Source organism: Hirundo rustica, chromosome Z, assembly GCF_015227805.2.
Source record: "Hirundo rustica isolate bHirRus1 chromosome Z, bHirRus1.pri.v3, whole genome shotgun sequence".
Classification (NCBI taxonomy): Eukaryota; Metazoa; Chordata; class Aves; order Passeriformes; family Hirundinidae; genus Hirundo; species Hirundo rustica.
Window position 1 is genome coordinate 55,340,841 of NC_053488.1, and position 14,710 is coordinate 55,355,550.

At 43.8% G+C, this 14,710-nt stretch overlaps 1 protein-coding gene across 6 annotated transcripts in view; it reads left to right on the forward strand.

The window, feature by feature from the left end:
* The window catches only part of SLF1 (SMC5-SMC6 complex localization factor 1), a 34,096-nt gene extending 32,539 nt beyond the window's left edge, over positions 1-1,557 (forward strand). For all 6 annotated transcript variants that reach the window (XM_040089704.1, XM_040089701.2, XM_040089703.2 and 3 more), the window contains one exon: positions 774-1,557. In XM_040089704.1, coding sequence (XP_039945638.1) covers positions 774-1,270 — 497 coding nt within the window. In that variant the 3' untranslated portion in view covers positions 1,271-1,557. The remainder of the gene's footprint in view (positions 1-773) is intronic.
* The last annotated feature ends 13,153 nt before the right edge of the window (positions 1,558-14,710 follow it).

Genomic DNA, 14,710 nt, shown 5'->3' on the forward strand with positions numbered 1-14,710 from the left:
TTCTGAAGAAGCATTCATATTAATATGGCATCATTATTTTAGCAGAGTAATACAAATTTATGTAAGAAGATTCCTGATGTGTTCATATTTGAAAAACACTTGTAGTGTCTTAATAGCCTTCAGGTTTTTTTTACTGATGCAGTCTTCCCTAAACTTCCCAAGAGATGTGTAAGCTATTTAAATATTAATAGGTCCCTTGTACTAGTAAACAGGGAATACCAAAAGGATTTATTTGTTCGGACTAGTTCTGAACAAATAAACATGTCCCATTTATTTACTTTAAATCTATTTATTAAAGTAATTATGTTTTGCATTTTAGAAGTCTGTTAAGGTCAAACTTTGAAACTCAGTTGTTGGGGAAGACTTGGATTCCTTCCCCAATAGTTTACTTTGCTGCACAGCAGAAGGCAAGATTGGCCACACCATCCAGAAAAGTAAAATAAAGACCATCGTAGTAACATGATTTTAATTTGAAGTCAGCATCACCAAATAACCTGGTCTACAAAGTAATTAATAGAATTTTCCAAAAGTAATAACATTACATTTTTACATATTCCATGCAAGCTAAGACAATATTGTAAAGAAATTGTTACAAAGGATCACTCTTCTGTGATGCAAATATGTAAGTCATCAGTTACATTAACATAATTTGATACAAAAAAAAGAACTTAAAACAGACGCCTGGCTTCTGGCAATAAGCAACCCAAAATCTTGTTCAGCTGCCAGTTCATCACAAAATATACTGTTGTTAATAATGTTTATGTTTTCCTAAGGGCCAGTCCTTCTAGAGCAGAGGAACTCCCATGAGAGACTGCCACTGGATTATGTTGAGTCAGTCACAGTAAAGGAAGAACTTTTGAATCTTGTTTATCCCGGAGAGAACATTGAAAACTTCTCTGAATGCAAAGAAAAAGAGTTTTGCAATCAGAAGAAAGAACTGTGTTTGTTTACATTTACTAAGATGCTGATTAATTTTTGTTCAGTTTATAATTTATCTACACCCCTGACTGTAACTCTGAGAGCGGTAGCTTGTTCAGATGGACTTCCAGTAATGGTTTGTGATAGCTCTAAGATGAAAAATGCATTTTCTGGAGATTGGTTGGTAGATATGTATCTTAAAGAGCTAGAAACTTTTGAAAAACTATCACAGTTTCTTCAAGAAATATCTGAAAGCATGCTATTCTTCCCTGGAGAACAGGTGAAGGCCTTATTAGCGGTTCTGGAAACTATGGTAGAAGCATGTCAGTGCCTAAATATTTCTAGCCGTTAAATTCCAAACAAGCCACATTGGCTGAATCTTGAGTGTTACTGCTTTCTACTTGCCTGGCAGATCTGAATGTGTGTGATCTTAGGAAGTTGCTCTATCATTTACACTCTGTTAAACTTCGTATTTTCTGTCTTGGAAGTAGTTTTTTAACATGCCTTGTGCCATATTTCAATTTGGTTTTCTGAGGGTAGTGAACCTGAACTTAAACCAAGCAGTGGATTGTTTCATTTCTTGAGAAAGGCTTGTGTCTACATATTTTATATCCCTTAATAAAGCTAATGTTATAAATATGTCATGAAATAAAATCATAGAAAAGCAAGTTCCTTCTATCCATTTTCATCTTAGTTATCCTTAATAAAAATTAAATTATATTATGTAAATGTGTGTTGCAAAATTCAAAAGAGAAGGCACTATATATTTACATAATCAATATATATTTCTCATGTCTTTGGTAGAAATGGTCACACAAAGACATGTGAAAAATGTTATTCCCCATCTACACTGTGTTGCTTGTAGTCTTGTTCATTTGTGCAGCGACCAAGTGAAGGAGACTGGCTCAGACCCTTGAGTGATCTGCGAAACTCCAGTGGGTATCGCTGCTTCCCAAGTCAATGATGCCTTGAAGAACTGAATTCACTCTCAGCAAAACTTAAGGCTGTCCTTGGCTCTGCTCCAACTCATGTTGGCTTGCAATGATTGGATAAAATCATGCCACTGCTCTGGCATGTAATGATCTGGTAACACTCCTGGGACTACCTGAAAGGAAGATGCAGGTGGAAGCAGTGCCACAAATCTCAGTATGTTGGCAGAGGAATTTGCAAAGGACAGCACAACAGTTTAAGTATAGTCTGGACATTGTATTCTGACACTAAGTATGGATATCCTTAAAATTATGCCCCAATTAATATGAAACTTGTTCTCCCTTCTGTGACTACATGCAAACCACACATGGCAAATGCTCTGAACTAATGCTCTAATATAACAATTTATGATTATATGCTACATATTCTATCAGATGGACTTTAAAATTAATTAAGAAAAAGTGAAATCCCCATGCTGTGCTGTAAAAGGTATCGAAGGCAAGGTAGCTGAATTACCTAATAGTGCTTATGGGTTTGGGGTGGTAGAAGAGTTACATGTTTTGGGAAGCCCTTACTGCAAATTTTTCATAATTCTTGCCCTGCATCTTTGTTGAGATCTAAAATAATTCCACACTAGGATCTGGAGGAGAGAGACTCCAACAGAAATTTGTCCCTTTCCCTTCCAAGGAAAGAGAAATAAGAGTTGTTTTAGAGTAAGGATACCTGATTTTTTTCTAATAGATTCAATAATAGATGACCTAAAAAGCAGGGGGGGGCGGGAGGGGGGGGGCAGGGCCGAGGAGGGACACATGACAAAAAGAAAACTGAAAGAAAGGGCGTGAAGCAAGAGCTGCTTCTGTAAGTGATCTTGCTTAACTAGAGGGATTAAGTTCCATTGATGCATCTGGCATGCAGCACATTAAAATTTCCATTTGGCCTTTCTGCAGCTGAGATATATCATCTTATATTAATCCACAGATGATGCTCAAACCAGCCTGACTTTGGAACCAGACCTTCCTTCCTTCCTTCCTTCCTTCCTTCCATGCTTATTAATGAACAATTTTTATTTTTCTATATGCAGGCAGAACAACCTGCTCTAATAGACTAAAAGGTCAGTGCCTATTGCATTTGTTTCTGTCTGTGCACTTTTAATTTTTCTCTAGTAAGGAACACCAAAAAAACCTTTCTCATATATGAAATGGACTAATAAACTTCAGTATTTCCTTTTGAAGGACACATTGAAAGAAATGGTATATGTGTACTTTCTGCAAAGTGCAAAACATACATTTAAGTTTACAATATTAACCTTTGCTTTAGTCAATAATTTAATGCATAACTGTGAATTTTAAATAAGTGGGACTCATAAGACCCTAAAAAATTCTGGTGGGTCTCAAAAAGCAAATCCTTTAGAATATTCATAATTCTAACATAATATACCAGTGACTGAAATGAAAGCAGGGAAAGATTTCATTCATTTTGGCCTGATGGTGATTCTGCTTATTTCCACAATTATTGTTTTCTATATCATTTAGAAAGAAAAAGCTGCACATCATTAATTTAAAAAGTCATGCTTCACTATTTAAAGTAATTTCAAGTACCTCCTTCCAAAATAATGTAGGTAACATGCTAAATGAACATTATTAACACTGGAAAAGAAAACAGTAAAAAGTTAGCAAATGTGTGAATTAATGTTCCAGAAGTAGCCCCAACTTTAAACATTATCTCTGCACATCATCAGTTTTATATAGTAATATAATTCTGTTCTAAAATTCTCTTAGTTTAAGGATCATACGCTGAAAGTTTTCCTGTTATTTCCCAGTTATTGCAGTTCAGTTTTATGTACAGTCAGTTTTACATATACTAGTTTGCAAACTTCATACCCTTAAAAGGTTTTAAGTATATCTGTTATATTTAACATAAAATTATATGCTTCATCCAATTTATCAGAGTGCCTGTTCTCTTTCAGTATAGCAAAATTTCCTGTTAAAGTGAGACCTATTAATAGGTTAATAAGTGATTGCTTTTTAAAAACTCTCTTGGTATGTACGGTATTTCCCTGTCTTAGCTTAAAGAACAAACAAAATCAGCCTTTTTCTCTAAATGCCCATGTTTCCCACACTTACATATTTCAGAAGCACAAAGAATCTTCACCTTCAATCAATCATATTTCTCCCAGGCCTTTAAAAAGTTTTCAATTATTTTCCACGTTCAGAATACACTTGGAGAATATATGTACCAGATGATGATGCTGCAGTGCTGCTTCTCAGTCAGGTGAGTAACAGAGGTCAACAAAGTTGACAGCAGTAAACCAAAGGGTAGAAGGACACTGGGATATGCAGTCAGGAATTTTAGTGGCACACAAAGATGTTGGTCACGCTTTGAAAGTTGCCTAAAAAGTTGCATTAAGCATTCATTTCAGTGTTGTATACTCTGTGTACTGTCCTGCTAGAAAATGAATAGTCAGGGAAGATTCTTTTTGATAGATTTCTCAGATGAGAATAAAGCGTAAATGCAGCAATATTATATCTGAGACCCGTTTACTGATAAAGGGTAAGAATTCCTACAAAAGGAGGATAGGAAAAGGAGCAGAGAGGGAAAAAGAGAGACGGAGAAAGAAACAGAAGACAGGGACAGCGTTATCACAAGAACCCCTGCGCTCTGTCAGCATCGGCTTGGCAGATGGAAGTGTGTGCGTTGCGAATCGCGGTGCATTTCCATAGCTCTTGTGGCAGTCTGGGTGCAATTTCCAAACAGCAGCAGGCTGCATGTTCCTTCCATCTGGAGAACAGGCTGTTATGGCCAAGGGTGCAGTGCTGGAGCAGCTGCGGGTTCCCAGGGGCGGCATTGGGTGCGTCTGCAGCGGGGTAAACACGGCTAGGTGCAGACAGTGGCGACAGGCTGGTCACTAGAGGCTAGTCCGACAGCAGGTTACTGTGGCGGGCAGTGCAGGAAACAGCAACGGTGGAGGCTGTGGCTGGGTGCAGACTGGCGTCGCTGTGCCCAGGAAACACGAGGGGTGCAGCTGGCTGCAGGGATGACCGCTCTGTCGGGGAGGCAGCAAGCACGAGGTCGCCCCAGTGGTGAGCTGGTTTGTGGAAGAGGTGATGCAGGACAAAGCAGGTATGGGCAGGAAAGCAAGACCAACTGGGAGGAAAAGGTGGGAGGTGGGAGAGAAGGGCCAAGCTGACTCTCCAAGTGAGTCCTTGATCCGTCCAAAAAACCCAAAGCAAAAATGGCTCCCACTGTGTTGCAGCTAATTGTTTTAATGTACTAAGGCTCCTCCCACAGTCCGACTTGGCGGGCATTTGTCAAACCCATCGGCCAGTGGGAAGTGGGGTCACTCACTGTCCAATTATGGTGGCTTTCTCTGCCCTGCTTGGATGCCTTCCACAGGACAGGCCTCCAAGCACACGTACAGTCCCTACAACATATGTTAAGGCATGAATAAAAATCACATTGCTCCTTCTCACTCTGTCATATATTCTTTGTTTCACACCACTGCACTACAAGATAGGAAGCACATCATGTCAAGAATTGTTCGTAAAAAGTTTTGCAGAGAGTTTCTTGATTTCAAAATGGTCGGTCACACTGGCAAATATGTAAGTACTGCCAGAATATAACAGTCTGGCCTCAAAAGTTTTGCTGTTGACATATTTTTATATAGAAGCAAAGTTTAACATGAAATTTGAATATTGCTGCAGCTTCAATAACCATTAAAAATCTGTTATAACAGAGAAGAGGTTCAAACCTCAGAGTCTGAGCTCCCGTTAAATAATCTAACAGTACGGAAGCTCTTCCTGCACTATCTACAAGTCTGACTGCAATTAAGTCGCTGTACTGCAAAAGGTACCGAACCATGCCTCATCCCCCTCATCAACTTTTCAATAAAGTACTCTGTTTTGGGTCCCTCGTGACAAGGAAAATATTGAGTGTTGCAGCGCGGGCTGACGGTGACTTGCTGCAATCTTCTGAAAGTGTCTCCGCAAGGAAGGCGTTTGGGCAGACACACAGCAATCACTCACACGCATGCACACCACAAGTAACTTGCTAATGATGGAGAATGGGAATATTTGCATGCAATTCCAGTGGGGTTTATTGCATCTGCATACTGAAGGAGTCCAGAGGCAAAGATGAGGGATGGTAGAGCGTCCAGGTTTAACTATGGGTACAAAGGGGTCAGTACAGAGAGTCAGGGACCAATCAACTGAGGGTATAGCTGGGGCAAAGGGTGACACCAGCCAACAAGAGAAAGACCAGGGTGGATAGACAAGGGTACAGGGCCAATGGGGAAACAGAGAACAAAGAACTTACTAGAACTGAGGCATATACAGTCAACAGAAGTGGGTAATGTAAAGTAAAATGTGAAGTGGGTATAGTCAACGGGCCAGTGAGAGGGGCAGAACTGGGGTACATTAACATGATGCTGCAGAGCACCATGGCAGAGGCCTTTTTCCTCACCATAACCTGTGAGGCTTTCTTGAGGCCTATGGGGCATTCCTTCAGGACATTTTCCCCAAGGGTTCTCTAGCAGGGCCACAGGCTTCCACAACTCCTCTTTCTTGTTTTAATAAAAAGGCCTCTCCCATGGATTTCCGCAAGAATCTAACTAAACAAGAGAACATGAGAAAAACAACAACCACTATAACCAAAATCCACAAAATTTCCTTCACAAAAGATAATGCCCATCCTGTTAGTCGCCAATGTCAGAAGAGTTTGTTAATCCAATCTGGGTTTTTTCTCTGCTTTAAACTCCTTTATTTGCTCTTTTAATTTCTGTGGATTTAATTTGTGTGGATTGATTCACTATGCAATGAGATATTAAAACAACACATTCCCTCAAAGTCTTTGCAACCATGTCCATGGGCTAGTAGTAGAAAGTCAATTGCTGCTCAGTTCTGCAATATTGCGTGTCTGGTAGTCTCCTCGTCTACAAGCAGGTCACTGAGGGCAGTGGCTGTAGTGTTGGCCTGCTTACCAAGCCAGCACCCCACATGAGAAAGCTTACTGAGGGCTTTAGTTTTGGTTACCCAAGGTAAAAAAACAGATACTGTGACCCTCTTTCCTCTACTGCAATTAGTTACTTGACTATCACAATTTTCGTCAAATTCTTCATATGATCTTTTTTTGGTGTGACAATTTATTCTTTTGCTTCCAATCCTTTAGTAAATGTTATGTTGGGGATGAGGGTGGTTAAGCTGGCCAAGGCTACAGGGACCTCCTTGGAGTCATGAGGGGATCCCTACCCATACTGGGTCTCTGCAGGTAAGAAGCACCCTGCAGGATAATACCTTGGGATAAGGACCAAGATAAGATGGGGCTGGTGTAATTGCACCAATTTATTGGATTATATCTATTTTTATCATTAGGTGTTACATTTTTCCTATATGAAGTTCCAGCCGTAGATCTACCAGTTTCACTACATATCTAATGCTGGTTTCGCTGTCTATAATAGAACTGAGCACAGTACACAGCCTGGGAGGACCCTAATAAATCCCATTCCTGGGGCTCCTCTGGTGCATGTGGTAATGTTGTGGTCCATTCATCCCAGGTATCTACCAGGTTGGGTTTCTTTCCTGCGTATGGGTATTCATCTACTGTCAAAGGTATCCCTACCAGGCACGTTGATAAGAGATTATCTACGCTACGCATGGACATACCTAAATTATGCTGTTGTAAAGACTTTGCTAAGGTGACCCAGATATTTTGTGTGGGTTGAAGGATGATCCATGAAACAGCTGGGGGAAAGGAAAGGAACATCCAAAGCTTCACTATGAATGAATAACGGTTCTCTGCCATTGGTGGGGACTCAGTGAAGATGGGTTATTTGTGGTGGTGCGAGAAGTGGTTTTATTAAGTTGAAGACAATTTGTGTAATTAATTTACAGTTTTTTTAAGAAGTTTTGTAATGATTCATTCTATGTATCCCAGTTTCCTCATTGGTTCCTCCCCAGAGAGTTTGTTATGTAATGTTTCATTATCTGTCAATCACCCCTACCCATCACCTGCCCCTGTCACTCTCCTCTCTCTCCCCCTTGGGCGCCCTGTCCGTCACTTTGGGGCCCTGCCCTGGAGTCTGGAAAGTTCCGGGGAGGGCGTCAAGTGATAGGCGGGTGTCCTGGAAAACCCCTTCCCTCCCTCTTGGATTGGTTCTTTTGGTTGTTGTTCACTCCTCCACACACCCTGAGTTAGCCAGGTTGGACAGCCCCCTGTCACCTCCCCTTGTTCCACCCCCGCTTATAAGCAGCTGTCAAGCCTTTGTTCAATGCTCTCCTGAGCAGCAGCTGTGAGGTGTAGAGGTTCCATCTGGTCTCACCCCAATACAGTTCTGTTCACCCTACTTGGAGAGTAGTCTTTTCTCCTGACGCCATTGTTGTCATAACATCAAGGTCTGTCACCGAGTGTGGGGAACCAAGACCCCACAGGGAGGAGGGAGGTAGTGAGTATAGCAACCCCGACCCTTAAGCGTGAGCCGCAGTGAGGCTGAGCCAGCCCGTGGGCCAGCGCTTCAAGGCGCAAGGTGGACACTGCGACAGTTATTCTGTAAAATGAAGAGACAGATTTAAAACCAGAGTCCTTCAAAGGTATCTTAACTCACGGTAAGTGCCCTTCCACAGTTGAGGTGCTGGAGCATGACCAGAGAAGAGCAATGGGACTAAGGAAAGGTCTGGAACACAATTCAAATGAGAAGTGGCTGAGGGAGCTGGGATTGTTTAGCCTGGAGAAAAGGAGGCTCAGGGGTGATCTTATCACTCTCTGCAACTGCCTGAGAGGATGCTGTAGCCAGGCGGGGGTCTGTGGTGGCTAACAGCTGGCCTGGAGGCCTCACAGCTATAAATAACCCTAAATATAATTTTATAACTGAAATATACCTAATTTTATAACTACTTCAGTTAGATAATTTGACCAGTCTAGGCTGTTAGGGAGCAGGTCTAAGCCACTGGGGCCATGGGCAGCTATTGGCCAGTTAGCCAGGTGGCAATTAATTCAGCCGGTCGGGACTAACTGTGCAGACTTTCAAAACTATATAAGGAGTTTTGAAAGCACTCAATAAAATTTGGATATTGCTGCATGAGCACGGAGTGTTGTGTCATTACATCCGTCTTGTTAGGAAAATTAATCCACGAACGCCAGAGGTTTACTTCCAAAAAGGAGACAGAGGAGTCCTTTTACTTTATTCAAATAAAGGGAGAGGACATGGGCCATTTCCCCTGGGGTCTCCCAGTTTTTCAGAGGATGCAGCCTCCTTTTTATCCTAATTTCCTGGCTGCATTTCCCTCTCTCTTTCCCCATTAGCTGAGGTACTTGAGAGGTGCAGACTTCCCAAAATGCCTAAAATTCCCCTTTTAATGTATAACCCCCCTAATTTTTCATTTTTATGGGGTTTATGGGTTTTCCCCATTGTTGCGTTCATCTTTCAATATTCAATTTCATCTCCAAACAAACCTATGGTTTGTTTGTAAAGGCAAGTATCTTCCATTCATCAATCAGCAGAATCCTTCCCGTTGTTTCCCTTATCTCTCAGCGCTAGTTTTATCTACCAGCAGACCCAGGGCTTGTTTGTAAAGACAAATCTTGTCATTCCTCTCAGTCTCAACTGCGACAAGTGGAGATAGCCTGATGTGACGGGCAATAGCCAGGCCACGGGCACAGCAGCGGAGACGGAACCCCAGCAGAGGAGGACAGCCAAGGGAGAGCTGTCAGCAGCTGAGAGGGCTGCAAAGGAGGGGCAGCCAGAAGAACTGCCAGCATCCAGGAGATCTGCAGAGGTCCAGACCGTGTAAACGGAGGAAGCCGCTGGGGACACGGGGACGCGAGTTTCCACGGAGGAAAGAGAAGGGACTCAGAGCCATGGTATGGACACTACCCACAGAAGCCGCAGCGAAGATGCCGCAGCGAAGATGCCGCAGGCACTGCCCATCGGGCAAGCACCAGGGAGAATGCGTGCACCGTCGGGCACGGAGGCTGGGAGGACGGACAAGAAGCTCTCCAAGGGAAGGACGGGACCCTACCCCAGCCGTGCTACCCTGCCACGTTGCCGGCCGAGCTCCCACGCCGCCGCGATCGGCCGCGCCGCCAGCGGGCGCATGGGCATGGAGCGCGCAGGCGCGGTGCCCGCGCCCGCTGGCGGCGCAGCCTCTGGAGGCCGTCCCTGCGCCCCGCGCGGCCGCTGGCGCGCCCCGCCTGCCGCTGATTGGGCAGCACGGCGGCCGCGGGGCACGCCCGCGCACGAGCGGAGCCCGGGGAGCAGGAGGCGCGCCCTGCCGGAGCGCTGGCGCCGAGCCGCGGGCGCCTGAAATCGGAAGGATTGCCGAGAGGTTGCCGGCGCTCGGCAGTGCGGTACCCCGCACCGTGCCGCATTCACAGCTAGGGCTCGAGAAGCCCGAGGGACATTTTCCATTAATAGAATAACTGTATCCCAGCGGGGTGGGGGGACCGCGTTACTGTTCCTTTTCTGATCCGTGAGAAGACACTTCTACTGGCAGTTCAGTATGGGTTAACATCTCTACATATGATCGAGTCACCTTTGGAAGCAGCCATCGTGGAAGGAGATCTTAATGGTGCTGAAAGGATTTCCGTGCCCCATGCATTATCAAGAGGTGGCCAGCAGCCTGTGGGTGGTGGAAGGGTTAAAGCATTCCCAGTCCTAGGAGGCGACAGGACCGCACCCAAAGGTGGTCCCTTTCAGTGGCAAGTCCTCTCTGAACTGTGTCAGCTAGTCACCAAGCGTGGACCGGGGTCTCTGGCAGGGGCAAGCATGTTACGATTTTTAGCTGCCAATGAGACGACGCCTTTGGACGTCAAGCAGATAGCAAAGTTGCTTTGTACCCTGTGATATATGTCCTAAAGTTAATTCTTGTTAAATGTTATAATATGTAATTCATTCTCTGTAAACTTTAAGTTTTATTTCTAATCGAGTATACAACGGGTTAACTGGGACTGAAACAGCACGGAGAGGGGCAAAAGGAATTCTTTTGCTAAAGATTGCACGGGAGGGACATGAGAAAACTATGCCAAGAATTACACGAAAAGGGACACGAGGAAACTGCTGCCGGGAATTGTTAGAGGAGAACACAAAAGGACGGAAAAGGGAGATGGAGAACCCGGAGGACCGAATGATTACATCAGATGGATATCTTATCCGTCCCCACCCGACATCAACATCTCTACGCTGTCCCCGGACACAGCAATCACGACATTGTTCTCCAGCGCAAATCCATTCAACTGCACCAGAACCCGAACATGAATATCTAATGAAGCTGCCTCGGAAGGGGGAGCCTTAGGGTCCTGATTTTCTCCCAGCGAACCAGTGTATAAAAATCGGCAGCCCCAGACCAAAATGTGAACTGAGGGGGTGACAGACTGACAGAGTGTGTTACCCTGTTCACCCAGCACCAAAACCCCGGGGTTCGACGCTGTCCTTTTAATTGTGGCTATCGGAGACTGTTATTTTGTCTCAAAATAAAATTCTAAATTTTGATTTACTGAATTTGGTTTATCGTATTTATTACATACCCCAATCCAGTATATGATGTTTGAGTCCACCTGGCGATGATATGCAGAGGACCAGGGGCTCCAGGATTTAGGGATCTCGCAGCAAGATCCCCATTTTGGGGTGGGAGTTTCTCGACTTATGTGACTGCCTCCTGTTGAAACTGCACAATTACAGGCCCTCCTACATAGTTTAATATTGGCACATACTAAAGACTTCGGAATACAAGTCCTGATGAAGGTTGCAGACATGGCAACACTGACTCAGAGGTATTCCACAATCAAACAGGGTTCTAAGAAACCATACATAAAATTCACAGAGAAGTTAAGAGATGCCATGGATAAGCAAATAATAACTAAGGATGCAAGAAGTCAATTAATACTACAATTGGCATGGGATAATGCAAATAGGGACTGCAAAAGAGCTACAGATTTCTTACCAAAAGAAAATCCATCCTTAAATGAGTTAATTGATGTGTGTGCAAAAGTTGGGACTGATTAATATCATATGGCTTTGTTAGCTGTCACTTTGGCGGCTGCTGTGGGTTGTCACGTCAGTGTTAAGGATGTGGACAACAAGGCCACATCAGAGCAGATTGTCTCCACAAGACCAACTAACTCACTGAGGACACACCAATGACACAGAATGGTGACTACTATGGGAAACTGTAACCGATGTGGGAAGCCCAGTCATTGTGCCAAGATGTGCAGGTCCAAGTTTCATCTTAATGGACAACCTCTTAGTGGGCAGGTGTCCTGGGATGACTTTTTGACGCTCATATCCCCAGTCGTCTGTTCTGTTTCTGCTGTATGTTAAGTTCTGTACCTTTACTGTTACCTAAGTAACCCCTGATAAGTAACAGCTGTGTTAATTAACCAATACAGCCTTGCCCCTGATGAGTAACAGCTATATCCAATAAGGATGAGTGAGATAAAAGAGGGGATTAGTGGGTAAGGGGTGGATCATCATGGAGGATTAGCCTTAAGGGGTGTGAAACAGGATCCTGGAGAGAGTCAATGCTGTGAGGCTAGTTCTGAGAGTGAAGGGGGGGAAAGATGTGTGGAGTTTATTTTGAAAACAGCATTCACTCCTCTGCATTCCTGCTCCTGAGCTGTGCTTGTCTGAGAGAGATACCCAGATTTCACACCTGTGCCCCTGTGTCCCAGGATGGCATTTTTCCAGCACAAAGGAACTGATAAAAGACTGAGGGAGCTGAGCTACCCACAGCAAGGACTTTCTGAATTTACCATCCCACCTCAGAGCAATGAGAGGCTTTATTGTTTCATATTATTCATTCTTTATGCTTGTGGGCATTTTGTTTGTTAAATAAATAGTTTTTTCCACTTTTCTCCAAGGAAGTTCTTTTCCAGACTTTGCAGGGAGGGGCTGTTTGGATTTGCTTCCCAGAGGGACCCCATTCAGGGGCTCTCTCACAAATTTGCCCTAAACTAGGAGAAATACATTTTAATCGGTGCCCAATGTGGGGGTCAAGAAAGTGGAAAAAATTTGTGCTTGATTATGTGTGGCGGAGATTGTCTCCTCAGATGACCTAAACACTAGGAACCCCAGCTTGGTACCATGCACACCCATGATGTGGCGAAAACTTGTACAACTTCAGCCACAAGAATACTCTCCTGCTTTAGCAATAATGAAATAGGATGGTATGGAGAAGACTGCGCTGGATATGGCAAAAAGCTCCGAACACATGCAAGATGCCGTGCATGGTCTAACACATGCAAGAATTGCAGCTCTGGAAACATGTATGTGGAAATTAGAAGACAAGGTAGAGGAGAACCACAAGAGACTCAGGGAGGAGATTAAAGAGGACATTCTCCAAATCTCTGCAAATACAGGTCAGAGGTTCTGGCACCAAATGCCGATGTTCCATGGGCACCCCACAATCTGAGATGTGGTTTCTCCTGCATGAGTCATACCAATTTGGTAGGTTTTATAGCAAATATAATGCTTGGGCCGATTGGTCAACTAGCCCTGCCTGGACAGCACCATAACCAGACATGCTGACATAGGCAAGAGCATCACACCCTTTTTTTCATCAAGGTATTGGAGCATTACAAAGGTAATTCTTACTGACAAACACAGAGGCACGCAACATTGTCTACTCCTGTCCTGACTATCAAGGCCATGCTACACCAATGCAGATGGGGGTAAACCCCAGTGGTCTGCAAGCCTTGCAAGTCTGGCAGTCACACATCTCAGAATTTGGATGCTTGAAGGATATGTTTCTGTGGACACCTTTTTGTCAGCCATATGGGCCTCAGTCCACACAGGGGAAAGAAGCCGCAATGCCATCGCACATTGACGCTTAGCCTTTGCTGCTCTAGGCATTCCCCATACAAAAAAAACCCCAATAATGGTCCTGCATAGATTTCAGAGTACTTGGCACTTTTTACAACTCTGGGGTGTGTTTCACCACACAGGTACTCCTCGTTCCCCTACGGGATAAGTTGTTGTCAAGCGTGCCCGTGGCACTTTAAAGCACATGCTTGAAAAACAAAAGGGGGGAATGTGTGGTGAAACCCTGCACAATAAAGTGACCATCTGACAGTACACACAAATTCTCAGAATCCTGTTATTTTAAATAATTTCTTATTGTTGCAATCTTCTAGTGATGTTCAGTCCCCCAAGCCCATGGTATTGGTAAAGGACCTCCTTGCCAATAAATGGGAAGGTCCCTGGGACCTTTTTACTTGGGGATACGAGTACACCTGTATTTCCATGGATGTTGGCATCCAATGGGTGTCTGCTTGGTGTATGCATCCTGCTCTATGCCTTGTTCAGGATCACATTCAGCAGTGCCTCCCTGACAGCCCCGCAGCAGATGTCATTTACCAGTAACTGGTGCAACACTTTGCACCAGTGTAAGATATGAGACCCGTGGAATGAAAGTCTACCTCTATCTGTAACTTCACTTAATCTTCAGAGACAGACACTTTGGGCACAGGACTAAGCACATGGATATGTACTTTTTAGTGGAAACAAAAGAGCAAAGCATCACCCACGGTAGTTTTTGAAGTTTAACTGTTTGTAAATAAGTTAGATGTTTGTTGTAATTGGTTATAGATTTGAATAGTATGTGGCATACCACCTGTGAAGCTGTGCTTGATGGCTCCCAGACATGTCCAGTTGGGTGAAGAATCTCATTCGACCTAGGCTTTTTATTTGTGTCATCATGATTGTTCCATACATTGTGCCATGCTTGTCATCCTGTCTGCAAGAGCCCTGAAGAGAATGACAGACAATGCCTTTGTATTTTAAAACAAAAAGAGGGAACTGTGGTGCCTAACAGCTGGCTTGGAGGCTTCATATTATAAATAACCCTTATTATAATTTTATAACTGAAATATACCTAAT